This window comes from Hipposideros armiger, unplaced genomic scaffold, assembly GCF_001890085.2.
Source record: "Hipposideros armiger isolate ML-2016 unplaced genomic scaffold, ASM189008v1 scaffold_503, whole genome shotgun sequence".
Classification (NCBI taxonomy): Eukaryota; Metazoa; Chordata; class Mammalia; order Chiroptera; family Hipposideridae; genus Hipposideros; species Hipposideros armiger.
The window spans coordinates 481,296-498,627 of NW_017731853.1; the positions used below are offsets into that span (position 1 = coordinate 481,296).

The 17,332-nt window shown below is 45.2% G+C and overlaps 1 protein-coding gene across 1 annotated transcript in view; it reads left to right on the forward strand.

The window, feature by feature from the left end:
* Positions 1-17,332, forward strand: part of UTP25 (UTP25 small subunit processome component) — a 28,403-nt gene that overhangs the window by 5,064 nt on the left and 6,007 nt on the right. Inside the window, exons 2-10 of the mRNA XM_019667711.1 lie at positions 826-1,075; positions 2,795-2,971; positions 5,241-5,329; positions 6,477-6,887; positions 8,564-8,783; positions 10,452-10,654; positions 12,743-12,925; positions 13,059-13,171; positions 14,150-14,395. Coding sequence (XP_019523256.1) covers positions 826-1,075; positions 2,795-2,971; positions 5,241-5,329; positions 6,477-6,887; positions 8,564-8,783; positions 10,452-10,654; positions 12,743-12,925; positions 13,059-13,171; positions 14,150-14,395 — 1,892 coding nt within the window. The remainder of the gene's footprint in view (positions 1-825; positions 1,076-2,794; positions 2,972-5,240; positions 5,330-6,476; positions 6,888-8,563; positions 8,784-10,451; positions 10,655-12,742; positions 12,926-13,058; positions 13,172-14,149; positions 14,396-17,332) is intronic.

Here is a 17,332-nt window from a genome sequence, read left to right on the forward strand (position 1 = left end):
CCTGCTACCTGTTGGCAGCTCAGCGGCTGCTCAGCTCAGGCTGGACTCCAACCGCTGTTGCTCAGAGCTCAAACTCTTGAGCGAGCTCTTAACCAACTGAGCCACTCGGCCGGCCCTAGATTAGCTATTTTTAATAAATTTGGTGCTGGGGTTGGCTGAATAGATAGGATTGCATATTTGCAGAAGAGCTGATTTTTTTTTTTAAAGATTTTTATTGGGAAAGGGGAACAGTCAAGTTGTTGTCCTTCAGTCTTAGTTGTGGAGGGCACAGCTAGCTCAGCTCCCAAGTCCAGTGACCGTCTGACCTCCCGTCAGCAGCTCGCAGCCGCTCAGCTCAAGGTGCTGTGTTCAATCTTAGTTGCGGATGGGTCTAGCCCACCATCCCATGCGGGAGTCGAACCAGAGACCTTGTTGCTAAGAGCGCATGCTGTAACCACTGAGCCATCCGGCGGCCTGGTGGCAGCTCGGGACAGCTCAGCTCAAGGTGTCGGGTTCAATCTTAGTTGCGGGTGGGCATAACCCATCATCCCATGCAGGAGGGGAACCGGCAACCTTGTTAGGAGGATGTGCTCTTACCAGCTGAACCATCCTGCCACCTGTTGGCAGCTCAGCTTGGGCACAGCTCACTGGCCCATGTGGGAATCGAACCGGCAACCCTGTTGCTCAGATCTCCGCTGTTAACCAACTGAGCCACTCGGCCGGCCCAGAAGAGCTAGTTTTTATTTAGGAAAGTCTGAACCTGTTACACTGTCAACCTGATGATATTCATAGGGTGGCAGTGAGAGCAGTATCATTTTGTTTTTAAAATCCCCATTATCTTTTTAGCCGGAGAGTTCAGATACTTCAAGTTCTGAAAGTGAAGCAGAGAGTGAACCAGAAAAAGTTTCTGGGTACCACAAACTACTGGCCACATTAAAGAATGTTTCTGAGGAAGAGGAGGAGGAGGAGGAGGAAGATGAAGAAGAGGAGGAAGAAGACAGTGTTGTAGATGAGGCAGAAATGAACAATGAAGATGGTGACACTGATGTCAGTGTGGAGGAAGAGATGGTGGCAGAGTCTACTGAACGGCAGGAGAGTAAGTGTCTTTTTGTGAGTTCATCCTCTATGCCAGGACCATTGACAGATTGCCCCATGAGCACACTGCTCAGTACTGTGAGTTGGGTGACAGCACATGGATCCAAAGAGAGATTCTTAACCTTGTTGGCTTCAGTTGAGAAGCTGATGAAAACGTAGAACCTTCTCACCAGAAAATGCAGAAATGACATTTTTGCTTAGGATTTCTAGGACTTCATCAATCCTAGTTAAAGTTGCCCTGATTCAGAGGAACGAGAACATAATTCTGTTTTTGTGATGGTCTCAGTTTATTAGAGAGACTACTGTTCCTCGCTTAGAGAAACCAAGTTTAGTGGAAAGTAGACACAAATATACAAAAATTGTCAAGTAGCAGATTTGTATGGAACAGGTAGATATAAGGCGTTGAAGAGATGCCGAGTGGTCGCACGCTGCCTAGGGAAGGCTTCAGAGAAGAGCTGGGATTAAAAACTTAAAGGAACTCTTTCTCACTCAGACTTCTAGGTGACTTTTTATGTTAACTTTAAAATCACCTTTATTGAGGTATGATTTACATACAATAAAGTGTACCCATTTATATAACTCAAAGAGTTTTGACAAATGCATACATCTGTATTATTACCGTCACAATGAAGATATAGAACATCTCTAATACCCCCAAAAAGTTCCTTCTTGCCCTTTTACAGTCAATTTCCCACCCCTGACATTGGGCAACCACTGACCAGCTCTCTTTACTATAGATGAATTTTGCCTGTTCTAGAAATTCATATAAATGGAAGCATACAGTACGTACCCTTGTGCGCCTGGCTTCCTTGTCTCCTCCTGATTCAGCCATGTTGTTCATGTATTATTAATTCATTACTTTTTATTGCTGCAGTAGTATTCCATTGTCTGAATATATCTGGGTGACTTTATATCTCACTGTCTTAATGCCTACTTTCCTTACCGCATATTTTTTTTCTATACTTGAAGGTATCATACACCATTCCTAGTATTTTAATTTATTTATTTTACTAAGATAACAATTTGTTGCCTCAGACTTGGGTTTTTTTTTGTTTTGTTTTTGGTTTTCTACTTTTCTTTCCTTTTTTGGATTTTTCAAAGTGGAGGTTGCTCTTTTAATTATAAAAGTAATACATATTTACTGTAGAAATTTAAGAAGGTGGTATAGTTAACCTGTTTCCCCACCACCGAGAGATAAACACCTTAACATTTTATATAACCTTCCAGACCACTTTTCTATAGATATATGTACAAGTATGAGTATATACATACATATATATTTGTGTGTATGTGAATAATGGTCTCGTACATTTCTGTTACTTTTTTTCATTAATAATACACCATGGACGTTTTTCCATGTGTTTAACTGTGGATTCACATTTGTTACTTACATAGTATTTCATTGTTAATGATACATGCTAATTTAATCACCCCATTGATAGAAAATGACAAAATCATTTTCCCAGTTATTCTTATCATAAACAGTGCTGCTCTGAACATCTTAAATGCACGTCTTAGTGTACTCTGTCTAGTTATCACCTTAGAATAAATTCCTAGAAGTGGAACCAGGTCAACCAACAAGCTTCATTTTGAAATTTGCTTAAAAGTAAATAATGGCAGTGAACATCAGTGTTGATATAGGCTAAGGAATTAGATTTTGTCAACAGCAGTATAATTATATTTCTGAGTAAATAATTTTACAAACTGTTTCTGAAAATTGGAGATAGGATCTTACCTGCTGACCCTGAGGGAAAGGATGGGGATGAGCCACCTGGCACATCACAACAAGAATATCCTGAGGAGTTTACAGATGCCAAACATGAGTCACTCTTTAGCCTGGAAACCAATTTTCTGGAAGAGGAAAGTGGAGGAAACTGTCCTCTGCAAGCATCACAAGGTCAGAGCACAGTATGTGTTGTTTGAATTCGCCAGGTGCTTACTGTGGGGTTGTAGGCTAATAACATGTTAAATCTCCTGTCACTGGAGTGAGCGGCAATAAAAACATCCGTTAGCAGCTAGGTCGAGTGCTGGGAAAAAATGTTTCTCGAAGGTATTTTGTGCCTTTTAGTGGTTAGGCAGTATTGGGGGAGTGCGGGGAGGCTGGTGATGTTTAGGAGAACAAACTGCTTAAGAATGGTAGCAGGGGAGGCCAATACCCCGGGCCTTTCATTTTCACAATTGGGGTCAGGGAAAGACTTCTGTTTTTCTTCCTAAGTAGGGAAGGAAGAAAGGAGAAATACTTTGAACTTTTCTCTTTACTCTTCACTTGCTTTTTTTCTTAAAGATTTTATTGGGGAATTGGGGGAGGGGAACAGTGTTGGGGAATTGGGGAAGGTAAACAGTGTTGGGGAGTTGGGGAAGGGGAACAGCCAAGTTGTTGTCCTTCAATCTTAGTTGTAGAGGACGCAGCTAGCTCAGCTCCCAAGTCCAGTTGCGCCACTCAGCTTAAGGTGCTGTGTTCAATTAGTTGTGGGTGGGCGTAGCCACCATCCCATGTGGGAGTTGAACCGGCAGCCTTGTTGTTAAGAGTGCACGCTCTATCCCCTGAGCCATCCAGGCGGCAGCTCAGCTCAAGGTGCCGAGTTTAGTCTTTAGTTGCAGCTACGCCTACCATCAAACAGGCAGTCTTGTTGTTAGGAGCATGTGCTATCACCAGCTGAGCCATCCTGCCACCTGTTGGCAGCTTAGCTCTGGCACAGCTCACTGGCCCATGTGGGAATCGAACCAGTGACCCTGTTGCTCAGAGCTCGCACTCTTGAGCAAGCTCTTAACCAACTGAGCCACTCAGTCGGCCCCTCACTTGCTCTTTTTTGTTAGAATGATAATTTTTAAGATTTGTGAGACCCAGGAGGGGCTAATCTGATTGGTCCTTATTACCATGGCACTCCTTAGAAGCCAAAAAGCTCCCCTCTGTCTCCCCAGTCTTTCTCAGCCTCTTGGCCATGCTTCTTGTCTAAATGGCAGTCAGTCGGACAAGGCCTGTCTGTTGTCGGCTTGGGCAGGTCTCTGTTCTCTTTCTCTCAGGACCAGTTTCTTAGCCTGCATCTGGGTGGGCAAGTCAGGTGTCTCATTCTGTTTCCTAACTCCCTTTTTTGGTCCCACTGCGATTCTTCAACCCAGCTATATCATTAATGCAGCTGAAATTTTAGTTTGGATCATTTGGTTCTGTTGGTTATTATGCCAGAGAGGGAGAAGTAGAGGTAGAATGTGGGCACAGTCCCCATTCTGAACCATCACAACTTAAAAACCTGGAGAAAACATTAGGAAGCTTGACTAGCTTAAAATATCTCTGGTTGTTTTGCCTGAGCAAATATATTAGCACCTAGAATTCTTACGTCCTATTGTTCACTCTTATCTTAGGTATTGAGTACAGGGTGCATTGCGTTTGAAGTTTTACCCTTTGGAGACTTGAGTGGGTCATTTAACTTTGCTCTGCTTCTCAATAGGGGAATGGAAGAGAAGGTTGGGTGGCCAGCTCAGAGCACTGAGGATAACCCTGAGTGAAGGTGCTACCATTTAGATCATTTGCTCAACTCAGCTGAGTATTGAGCGTTTCTTTGTGTGCTGCAATGCAAAATAAATCAGACACGGAACCTGCCCTCAGGGATCTTACATCCAATAGATGAGATAAGGCATGCACATATGTGTGTTGGGGCTGGTGGGTGGGCTAGGGTGGGGGGCTGCCTGTAGAGGACCAGCGATGGCCTTGTAGTGGAGCCAGCACTATGCCTGACACAGTAGGCTCCTGGGAAGTAGTTATTTATTATGAGTCAGGGAGTAATATTAAACATACTATGTACATACAAAAGTGAGGTGACAGACAGGATAGAATTTTTAATGAAGGAACGCCACAGAGGCAGAAGAACTGGAGGGCCATATAGTTCAAAAATTACATGGGAGAGGTAACTGGGAGGTATTCATCCTGTAGTGCCCCAAATTTCAGACTGGGAAATTTCTTTAAAGGTTTTTGAGCTGCGAAGTAAAATGCTTTAGAAAAGTGAACCTCTCAGAAACTTTCAAGCTCTGGACTGGGAGAGAGGATGGGAAAAGTAGATGGGGAAAAGGATGAATTAGCATCGTGAAAAACAGCATGTCATTCACAGAGGAAGACCAAACATGCCTGCCATTCCCTCCAAGTGTTCTGACATTCTTTATTTCTGAATTAGATCCATTTCTACAACACGTGAACAAAGAACTGAAAGAAAAGGAAATTCAGGCTATTGCCACAAATCCCAGCGTTACCCACCAGCTAAAAGTAAGTGTTGCTTGGTCATCCCAGTCACAAGGAGCAAAGCTCTAAGCAAAGCAGTGGTTTTGGGTCTTAGCAGTCTCCCCAAATGCAGGGTATATACCAGTGGTAGATGGCTTCATGGGGGGGGAGCATGATGCCGGAAGGCTGGAAGAGCCCCATGGGGCACAGGTGTGATTAGGAAAGGCCCTGGGAAGCTGGAGTGTGGGAGCCAGGTAAGGTACGAGTGTTTTGGAGACACTACACCAGGGTTTAGAGCAGTGTCTGCATGGGACTGTTAACATGACCTCAGGCAAGTTAATCTATTTTTTTGATCTTCACTGTTCTCATCTGTTAGAGGGGGAGAGTAATGCCTACCTCAAAATAATTTACTGACCGATACATAAAAAGCGTTCAGTAAAACAGTAGCTACACTGCTGTTCATTTGTTTGAAATATCAGATATACATAAATGCAAGTAAATTACTCAGACATGGAGCAGTTTTGGCTTAGTTTTTTTGTTTTTTACCAACTGATGCTGTTCATGAGAGTTGGCCATACTTTTATAATTGAAATTTTTATTGAGATAGCAATTATAGATGCAGTTGTAAGAAATAATAGAAAGACGTCCATTTTGCCCTTTACCCAGTTTTCCCAAATGGAAACATCTTGCAAAACTAGTACAGTCTCACAGCCAGGAGATCGATGTTGACAAACCTACGTGCCTTATTCACATTCCCCAGTTTTGCTCCTGCCCAGCTGTGTGTGTTTAGATTGTTTCATCACTTGTGTAGGTTCCCCGTCCACCTCTGTGGTCATGACATGGAATGTTTCCAGCTCCATAAAGACCCCCCCTGCTTCCTCTCACCGTTTCATAAGCACACCACCTCCCTCCCCCATTCCTAATCCTTGATAACTACTAATCCGTTTTCCATGTCTATACTTTGGTCATTTCAAATGTGTTTGAAAAAGTTGGAATCCTGTAGCCTCTTTGAACCTCAGCATTTCCTAAACTGTAAGAAGAGCCTCATAGTACCTACCTTGTAGGGTTAGTGTGAGGATTCAATGAGATGACCTACAAATCACGAGTGGTCTTGGTAAATTACGAAGTACTATGTGGGTATAAGGTAGTAGAATTCATTTCTAACTGAGCTCTTGATCTGTCTCTCCCCTAGTGGCCCACCTTGGGCCAGCTTGTCTTTTCATCCAAGTTTCAGAAGTTGGAAACATTTAAACCCCCAAAGGACATTGAGTTAAAGTCACTTCATCTCCAGAAGCCTCTGGAAACCACCTGGACCAAGACCAACAGCCAGTTCCTCTCTGGTCTCCACAATTCGAGTAGCCCCTTCACGCCCCTTCAGAAAGAGCTCTTCCTGATTCTGAATTCGTACCGGGACTTGTTCTACCCAGAGCGCAGCGCCCTGAAGAACGGGGAGGAGATCCGTCACGTGTACTGCCTGCACGCCATAAATCACGTCCTCAAAGCGAACGCCCAGGTGCTTGGCAACAACAGCAGACGGCGAAGCCAGAAACTTGGCGCAGGTGACGACGATGACTTCAGGGACCAAGGGCTAACGAGGCCCAAGGTGAGTGACAGACAGCAGGAGAGCTCCGCCCTCAAGAATTGAGGCTGCGAGGCACTGCCATGTAGGTGCCTGGCTCCTAGCAGGTGCTCAGGTGTTTAATGATGAGAGTGATGAATGAGCCTGAGAGTGAACATACCGGATGGGCCAGGTGCTGCCTGAGCAGTGCTGCACACGGCTCAGTGGACTGTTTCCAACGGTGGATCTCACTGGAAACTCTCCTTAGAGATAAGCCCTGAGCATACATAACACTCCACTGTAAATCTCTTCTTTGTGATTGTCAGAGCTGGGTGGGACCTTAATGAGCCTTTAATCCCTTTATGTTACAGCTCTAACCCAGACCTCGAGTTGTAGGAGGCCTTGCTAGAGAGAACCAGAAGAGTAGCAGAAATGGGACTAGAACCAAGGATTGTCTTCCTTAAGCCACACAAATATGTAGACCTTGGAAAAGAAAAATCTCTATGTTTCCATTGTATAATGATTGCTGCTTAAAGCCCATTGATTTGGATTCATAAGCCTAAGCTCCAGTGGATTTAGGGCTTTGATAGAAAATGTCTTCTAATTCTGTCTACACTTTTCATGATGTTATGGAGCTAGACCCCCCACCCCCTTAGCCCATGTCTCTCCCTGCTGAAGAAGCCTCACCTTTTTAGATTGTTCTCAGTGAGCTTAATAGGATTCTCTGGTTTTAATAATGATGCGGTTTTTTTAGAGATTTTTTTAGTCCGACCCCCTTGTTCGATGGCTGGGGAAACCAGAGCCTGGACGCTTACTTAGGGTCACAGCTGGGATAGTAACTCGGCCCTCTTCATCGACCGCAGCTGCCCGGTAGCTGCGTTACCACCTCCCTTTGGCTGTGCTGGTTGCCTTTCTGGGAAGCTGCCTCAGAGCCTTGAACATCAGGATTATAAGATGATCTGTTTCCATTTAGAATGGCAAAAAAGAAGAAGAGACAGATTACCCAGGAAGCACATTTAGAATTTGGTGAATGCGTGATCTAACGGGTTATTTCCTCTGATTGTACTGTTTACAAAAAGGTAGTTAGAAATTCATCATTTATTAAGCGTCTTCTGTTTTATTCTTTCCTCTCAAGAGTTCTAACTTTACGCATGTTAGGAAATGTTTGGAAAACCAAGTTTTATGTTTCCCATTAAAATATGATCTTATTTCAGAAATGCTTTATCATCATTTCTGAAAAAATGTGCTACGAATGTACTAGAAAAATGGACTATAAAAGTAGCGATGCCTCAGTCCTTTTCCTTACCAGCTTTACTTGTTCTTTACTTCTTACACCTAATTCACTTTTTATTCAGCATATATTTGTTCCTTAGGTCTCCTGTGGAAGACAGAAATGAGCCACATTCCTTGCCCTCACAGAACTTGTGTGTTTATATCCTGGGGTGTTTGCTAGCGGACACCTCTGTTAAAGGTATTGACTTAGCCTAAAAGGTATTTTCAAATTCTGCTTGAGAATTGCATCCCATGGAACTATGAGATTAAAGCCCACAGGACATGGTGTTGTAGGTATGCTCAGCTCCTAGTACTGAGCCAGGGTCTGTGCAAAGGGGCAACATGGTCCCTGGCTGGGGGCTGCCACTGTACGAGGCCTCTTTAGCCAGCTCACCTCGATCCGCCCTCCCTTCCCTTGCCCCACGGAGGCTGCCCGTCGTTTCTTGTAGGTGCTCATAGTGGTGCCATTCCGGGAAGCTGCTTTGCGGGTGGTCCAGCTCTTCATCAGCCTCCTTGAGGGCGACAGCAAGAAGAAAATAATTGTGAGCAACAAGAAGAGGTTTAATGGAGAGTATGGCTCAGATCCTGAGGAGAGACCACCCAACCTGAAGAGGCCTGAGGATTATGAAGCCGTATTTGTTGGCAACATCGATGACCATTTCAGGATCGGTAATCCCTCCTTGTCAGAACTGAGGCCCCGAGGGACCCTGAGGTGTGAGGTTCACATAGCTGGAGGCTAGAAGCCGGGCATTAGGCATTGTCTCAGCCTCCTAATAGAACCCAGGTGCATTTGAGACATCTTGTCCACCAGGGGAGAGGGCCCTGCCGTGGCAAATAGGGTGGACCCATGGCTACTGGGGTGGAGTGTCTCTGCAGGCATGTGTAAAGGCCATCCCCATTAATAACACCCATAGCTGGCAGCACATAGTCGATGCTACAGGAATTCTCAGGGGAGCTGGAAGTGATGGGCTGAGGGGGTCAGCCTGGGGAGGCTGAATAATCTGAGCGTCTATACGTAATGGTGGAGTTGCCCCCTGCCTGCCATGTACAGCACCTACCCCTGAATTATCGCCACTCAGGACTCACTGATTTCTACCCCACTTTTCACATTTTTGCTTGTCTCATTCAGCTCCCATGTACTTGATTGGTTGTACATTGATAAAGTTCTTGGAAAAGTCCATTAGTCAAATATGCTCATTCACCAAGCATTTATTAAGCATCTCCTGTGTGCCAGGCAATGTTAAGAACCTGGGAATATAGAAATAAAAGTTAGGGTTCCTACTGTTTAGGAAGTCCAGCCTAATGGGGACACAGGCAATACAGAATGAGAAATGTTATGATCAGAGGATGCAGTGGGTGTTCTGGGAGCATTTGAAGCAATCTCCTTACCCAAATGGGCCCAGAGCGATTAGGGAAGGCCTCCGGTGGAGGTGCCGTCTGTACTAAGGTGAACCCTGAGAGGGATTTAGCCAGTTACCAAGGGGAGCGGTTAGAGTGGAGGGAATGGTTTCAGACAAGAAAGTGCATGTGCAGAGGCCTCAGTGAATAAGCTGGCCTTGACCTAAGCGTCACACGGGCTGCAGCATGGCTGGAGTGGGAGGTGCAAGGGGACGAGAGTTGAAGTCCAGTTTTAAACATGTGCAGGTGCCTAGCAAGTTGCTTTGTGTCAGTCTTGAGCTCAGGAGAGAGATGTGAGTGGCAAATACAAATTTGTGCAAAGGCGATATTAAAACCATGGTTACTGAATAAATTTACCCAAAGCTCTATGTCGAGTGTTAGTAGAACTTGGGGGTGAATCCCAGAACTTGGGGCTTTGTGGAACAGTTATTTGGATCTGAAAAGATTGATAAGGGCTAGACCAGTGATAGAAAAGGAAGTAAGGATTGAAGTCATGGAAACCACCAGTGGGGAACAGAACATTTCCAGGAGGGCGTGTGCAGAGTGCTGCTTGTGCGTTTATGACAGGGAACACTAAGCGCCATTGCATTGGCTGTGGAGAGCAATATATTGGTGTCCTCAGCTAGTGCAGTTTCAATGGCACCCTGAGCATCAGAGGACAGATTGTGGTGCATTGAGGAGTGAGTGGGAGATTTCAAAGTACAGACAGTTGCTGGAGAAGTTTGACAGTGGAGGAAAGGAAGTGAGGGGGAGCTAGAAGGGACCCAGATGGAAGCAAGGGATGAGGATGGTGGTTTTAATAATTGAAGCAGTTTGAGTGTGGTTACATGCTAAGCGGAAAGGCGTGGAGGTTACGAGGAAGGGTATGCTGTGAGTGGGTGGCAGCTCATGGCTGGGCAGTGATGACTGAACTGATGTGTACGTGGCTGTCTTGCGTAGGAGTGGCAATACTTCAGAGAAGCATCCGACTCTATGCCCCCTTCTACTCCTCGGACATCCTCATTGCCTCCCCTCTGGGCTTGAGGACCATCATTGGCGCAGAAGGAGAGAAGAAGAGAGATTTTGACTTTTTGTCTTCCGTTGAGCTCCTCATCATTGATCAAGCCGACATTTACCTGATGCAGAACTGGGAGCATGTCCTGGTAATTCTGGCCATCCACGTCTCGGGGGACAGGAAGCTCTGGGTTAAGTCCTGCAGGGTTATTTAAGTCCAGATTCAAACTCAGTTAGTTTGAAACAGGGAAATAGTCCACATTTTCCAATTTGAAAACGGAAAATTTTGAACCTCTTCCACCCAAAGATGGGTCCATAAACAATCCAAAGAGATAAAGATTCTTGTCAGTACTTTCAAGTCTCCAGAAAAGATTTCTTACCCTGGAAGGTCACTTCTGCTAATCGACCACTTTAGTGTGGTTGGAAATCCTCCCCTCGAGGAATGTCTTTTTACCTGATGTCATTCCTCCTGCAGTTTATGCTCGTTCTTTTTTTTTTTTCTTTTTTAAAGATTTTTATTAGGGAATTGGGGGAAGGGGAACAGACAAGTTCCTGTACTTTTGTTCTTCAGTCTAGTTGTGGAGGACGTTGCTTCACTGGCCCATGTTGGTATTATCATTACACTCTTCCTGGGTGAGGCAGATCAGTTGCCGGCCATTAGATGGGCCGCTCACGGCGGCTCTTGGCCGCTCACGCTGGCTGCCAGCCACACACAGTAGCTCACCGCAGCCTCACTGCAGCCTAGGCGACTCACGGCAGCCCAGCTCCAGGTTGAGCTGTTGTTCACCATCTTAGCTGTAGAGGGCAGCGTCACTGGCCCTCATGTGGGATCCGAACCGGGGCCCTGCTGCTCAGAGGTGGCATCCCAAGCCAGCTCTTAACCAACACGCCACTCGGCCAGCCCTATGCTCATTCTTTTTTGTTTGGTCTTCAGTGGAGATGGGAAAACATTGCTCATGATTTCTTAATGAGTGATCTTGTTTCTCAGAGACATGTAGGATGTCTTATCCCCATACTGTAATGTGGCTGTAATTCTTTTCTCCCTCTCCACATACTCTGCAGTGTTGTCAGTTTTAGGAATTAAAAACCTGTGCTTTGGGGGCTGGCCGAGTGGTGCGATGGTTAAGAACTGGCTTGGGACGCCAGAGGGCCCCGGTTTGTATCCCACATATGAGGGCCAGTGACACTGCCCTCTACAGCTAAGATGCTGAACAACAGCTCAACCTGGAGCTGGGCTGCCGTGAGTCGCCTGCGACGGTGTAGGCTGCAGCCCCTGCTGCAGTGGGTTGCCATGGGCTACCGTGTGTGGCCAGCAGCCAGCGTGAGTGGCCAGCAGCTGCCATGAGCGGCTGTCTCGAAGCTGGCGACTGACCTGCCTCGCCCAGGAAGAGCGTAATGATGGTGCCAACTTGGGTCAGTGAAGCAACATCCTCTACACCTAGACTGAAGAACAAAAGGACAGCAACTGGTCTGTTCCCCGTCCCCCAATTCCCCAGCGCTGTTCCCATCCTCCAATTCCCCAATAAAAATCTTTAAAAAAACAAACAAACAAAAAAACCTGTGCTTTGGAACAATCCAATCACAACTATAGGTTTGTTTTTTTAAGACATTTGAGAACTTCCATTTCCTACAACCTAAAGTCTTGCAGGAAGCTTGGGACAAATAAAGGGGAGTACTGTCATAGGTGGGAATAGATTTGTAGTACTCGTTACCCTTCAGTATATATCACTAGGTGAAAATACAGTTAAATATTGGGTTGTCGTATTTTTTCTACGTTTTTTGTTGTAAAAATGCGTCATGACTTTTCCGACAACCCAATAGAAAGGGCAGGTGTCATGGCTCTGGGAGCCTCCGAATGTTTCGAGAACCTGGTCATTGAAGGACCGCAGCTCTGTTTTCCATGTCATTTCCCTTTTTGTGCAAGCGTGGGCCTGAGTAACCCACGGAGTGACCAGGGTGGCATTTCAGAAGTGCCTTTTAAAGGAATATTCCTATAGGTACCATTGTGATCCTCTTTGAAAGGTACAAGAGGAGGCCTGTTTTAGCTGATCTTGTTGGGGGTGTTCGGCTCACTATAGGCAAGTCACTTGCTCATCTGAGCCTCAGTTTTCTTGTTGTAATTTGGGAAATGTTAACACATACTTTATCCATTAGATGACAGACTTGTAAAGTGCTCAGCAGTGCCCAACAGGTAAATGCTCAGTAAATACTAATGGCAGTGTCACTTCTGCTGCCAGCATCTGATGAATCACATGAACCTGCTGCCCTCGGACTCACACGGGGTGGACTTTTCTCGAGTGCGGATGTGGAGCCTCAATAACTGGTCCAAGTTCTATCGCCAGACCCTGGTGTTCGGGGCCCTGCAGGATGCTCAGATCAACTCCGTGTTCAACAAGTACTGCGTCAATGTGCAGGGCCAGGTGGGCTCTCTCCTCCTTGCTTCGGTCTTCATACAGCGTGTGTATGTCTTGGTTGGGAGGCGGAAGGAGAGGAGAACATTAGGTCGGTGATGGGGATGGCTCGCCGCCTAATGCTCTCACTGACTCCTGGCAGGTGGCTGTGAGGAACGTCCCGATGACAGGCTCCATCAGTCATGTGCTGGTGCAGCTCCCACATGTCTTCCAGAGGATGGAAGCTGAAAGCCTAGCTTCGGTGATTGATGCCAGGTACCCGGCCCTCCCCAGTCCCATCAGACACCTGGGGCCACAGAGAAGGATTTGACTTTCATACACATTTAGAACTGGATCCCGTGCTGTTTTTATTGATTACCATTTACCAAATAAGATTAGATCATTGAATCCAATCATGACATTGACGGAGGGCAGAGGAAACTGAAGCCCGGAGAGAAATGGTCCTGGGCTTAGTTCTCATAGCTCAGGGGTCGGCAAACTGTGGCTCGCGAGCTGCATGTGGCTCTTTGGGTACATACATGTGGCTCTGAAGTAAAATTGAAAATGAAGATAAAACTATCATAGTTTCATTTATAAAATTTTTAAAGGATGTTATTCACATAATGGTGATTTCATTTGTTTTATGGCTCTCGAATAAGTTTTAAATTATTGTGAGGGACAGGATTGGCTCTTCTGTCTCAAAAGTTTGCCGACCCCTGTCATAGCTAGTTAGTGGCAGGGTTAGTATTGTAAATCCGGGGTCCTTCTCTCTAGACGGTGGCATTTTTTCATTATATCACACTGCTTGATGCTGCAAAGTGTCCCATGTTAGCAGCTTAATTGTAAGCCCTTTAGGGCAAGAATTATTTTTCTAATTTTCCTCTATGTTTTTCTCCTGTCTCCTCATTGTGGTAGCAGAATGGTGTTTAGCATATGGGAGGTGTTCAGCAATTATTTGTTGATGGACTGACTGGCTGATGACGGAATGAATGAATGAATGATGTGGTTAGATACTTCCTAGAATAATTTCCTGGGATAACTGGCATTACATCTATTCTTTGTGATGAATGATGCTAGAACTTATTTTTTAATGTGCTTGTCAAGTTTTGTTCTTACGTAATCTCTGCAATGAGGTAAACCATACTGGTGTTTTTGGGGAGATAGAGGGAGATTATGACCTGCCCAGGGTCACAGTAGTGACACTGCGGGCTCAACTCTACACCACTGACTTGACCGTTTTTCTTTCCAAATCAGATTTAACTTCTTCGTGAACAAGGTTTTGCCTCAGTATCGTGATGCAGTCATGTCTCACACGCTCATCTATGTCCCCTCCTACTTTGACTTTGTGCGTCTCCGAAATTACTTCAAGAAGGAGGATCTGAACTTCACACACATCTGCGAGTACACGCAGAAGTCTGGTATCTCCAGGGCCAGACACTTTTTCCTTCAAGGAGAGAAGCAGTTTCTGCTCCTCACTGAGCGCTTCCATTTCTACAAAAGGTAAAGTAGTGCTAGGCTTTGAGTGATGTCTCCGAGAAGGAAAAGCAGAGCAAAGCACGGCCTCTTCTGAGCACGAGGTCATCCCTCTCTCTGCCTCCTGCAGAGAAGCCAGTTTGGGGGCTGGACAGACTTCTTCGCTGGTTGGTTTCCTCTTAACATGGGCATTGTTGGAACAGGCCATAGAAACAAATGAACTACAGCACAACCTGTGTATAGACCTGGAGAGGGTCCATACTTGGGGACTTCCTGTAGCTGTGATCATACACCTCAGAAAGATGTTACAGAATGGAACAACTCTTGACAGGGACAGCACAAGTGAATACGAAAAGGGTAGGGACCTAGAGTACAAGCACAGACAACATTGGGGGCTGTGTCGTCTGTGGAGATGGAAGCTGAGCAGTGTCAGTGTTCAGAAAGTCCCGGTGTGTTCTGAAGGAGGCGTAAACTTCCTCACCGAGAAGAACCAGGACTATTTGCAGGAGGCAAAACGTGAGGGACCTGGAGTTGAATGTTTAAGGGTTTCAGCATTTGTAGAGCTTCCCTATCACATGACTTGTAAAATTAGTCTGACTGGCTTTTTTTTTTTTTTTTTTTAATTCTAATTTCGAGTGTTCGGAACATTGAGCTTTCTGTTACTACAAGGGGGTACTTGCAACCCTGTGTGCCCCCAGAGCTCAGGTATTTCTTTGTTTTGCTAGTCGTCTGCTGCCAAATGAAAAAGCCCTTTCGAACCCTCACCTGGAGAGATGGAAATGGCATCCTATTGCCTCTTCCTTATTTATTTATTTTTAAAAATTTTATTGGGGAACAGCCATGGTCATTGGTTACACAGTGCTTTCATGCTACAATGGCATAGTTGACTGTTAAGGAGGGCACAGCTCACAGTGGCCCATGTGGGGATTGAACGGCAACCTTGGTGTTATCAGCACCACGCTCTAACCAGCTGAGCTAACCGGTCACCCCCCCCCCCCTTCCTTATTGATTCACAATAATGTCCAGTGAATTTAAATTCTGACTTTGCTGGTTATTAACTCTCAATCATATGTCCTAACACGGGGCATCTTTTCACAGAGAATCCTAACATACAAGCCTGAAGTCTCCAGGAGCGTGTTAGATGATGCATTCTGACATTGCATTGCCTTTTAGTTTATGCTGATATTCGGAGGATGCTCCCCAGACATGTTCTTGTTACCAAGATGGGGAGGGCAGAACCCAGCAGCCTGCCGGGCAGAGCGGGCTGCCATGAACATGACATGCTCTTTGGGTATTCTGCTGACTAGGCGATCTGTGAGGGGAGCGTTGAGAAATGACAACATTTGTGTTCCTTGGGCTCCTTCTCAGCTACCCAGACAAGACTGTTTGGCCAAAGAGTGTTTGTTAATGAATGCCTGCGCCTGCTTGTTGGTATTACCATTTGCTTTGTTCCAGTAAGCTGTTGTTTTCATTCCTGTTGGAGAGGGGAATTTTGGGGGAGTTTGTACTCAGCAGGTCTTAAGAGCCCTTAGTTTTCTTGCAGCTTGACAGATGAAAGCAAGCCCTTTCAGTGAAGTGGATTGGAAAACTTCCCAGTGTGATTGTCTTAGCAAGTGTGAATTAAGCTGGGATGAGGACTGCTCTCCAAAAGCAGCTTTTCGAGGACAGGGCATGATGTCGACGTCCTGCATAAGAGAAAGAAGCCCTTTCTCTTAAGTAGGCAGACAGTCCCCGTCTTACAGTGTTCATTTATTTACTAAACCATTTTTGCCTGCAGTCATAGAAACAAACCTAGCATGTGCCATTTGCTTTATACCCTGGACCAAGTTAATAGGTGTATCCTGTGTTGAAGATGAATCGGAAAAATGTGCTTCATAGTTCTGCAAGTGCTAATTATCTCAGGGTTTCCAACTCTAGAATTTTTTTGCTTCAGAGATCACCATAGTGATGGTGGGTATTTTGATCTGCATGGCCTTTGTGATTTGATTTTTTATTTGACCTTGGGGAAAGTACATGTGTTTTAAACCTCAATGTCCAGATCTGAAATTCTGTATTTATGTTCTCTATGGAAGTAGTCAGTGTAAGAAATGTTACAATTTATTTTTGAACTAGCAAAAAATTTGCTACCTGAAGATTCATTTTCTTTGGGGGAGATGAAACCAGCAGAACCTTAGAATTAGATGGACAGTTGGTCATGAAGTCCCTCCTGAGGACGGAAGGTTCACAGGGCTTTCCTTGAGCATTATCAGTGGGTTACCACAGCAGGAAGGATTGTCAACCAGGAGGCAAGACAAAAAAACTAGAGGTGGGATTTCTAGGGTTGGGGAAGGCTGCTGGGGTTTCTGTACCTCCTGATCCTATATGAGAACCCCAGTTCTAGAAATAGTAGACCTGTTCTCTATACACCATACAGAGGAGCCAGCATTTCAAGTCAGTTATGGGTGCCTCATTTATCTTTAACAGTTGGCAAGTAAAATAGACACCTGCAATGTTCTTAGTTTTAGGTCCCATTAGGGGATTAGGCCATGTTTGTAGACACCACTCAAGTCCCAAAGTGTATACAAGGAGGAGGAAGGCAGGTGACGGGGGACAATCGGCACTAACTGCCTCTCTGAAGAGGCCCTCGTCACTTTCTCTGTTTCCAGGAGATACTAGTCTCTGTCATGGGGGAATTGGGACTCAGAGAGATCTTCTTGTTTTTCAAATATAACATTTATTGGGTTTGTTGTTTTATAAATACTCCGATTATAAGAGTATTACACAGTTATTGTAGCGAACTTGGAAAATCTAGGTTAAAAAAAGAAAATGGAATCACATATAATCTCACTGCCTTGATATAAATAAAGACTCATTTTAGTGTATCTCTTTCCTATCCTTTTTAGGAAAAGATAGGAAATGTGCACATGCACATATGCACCTGCACACACACACACACACACACACACACACACACACACACACAGG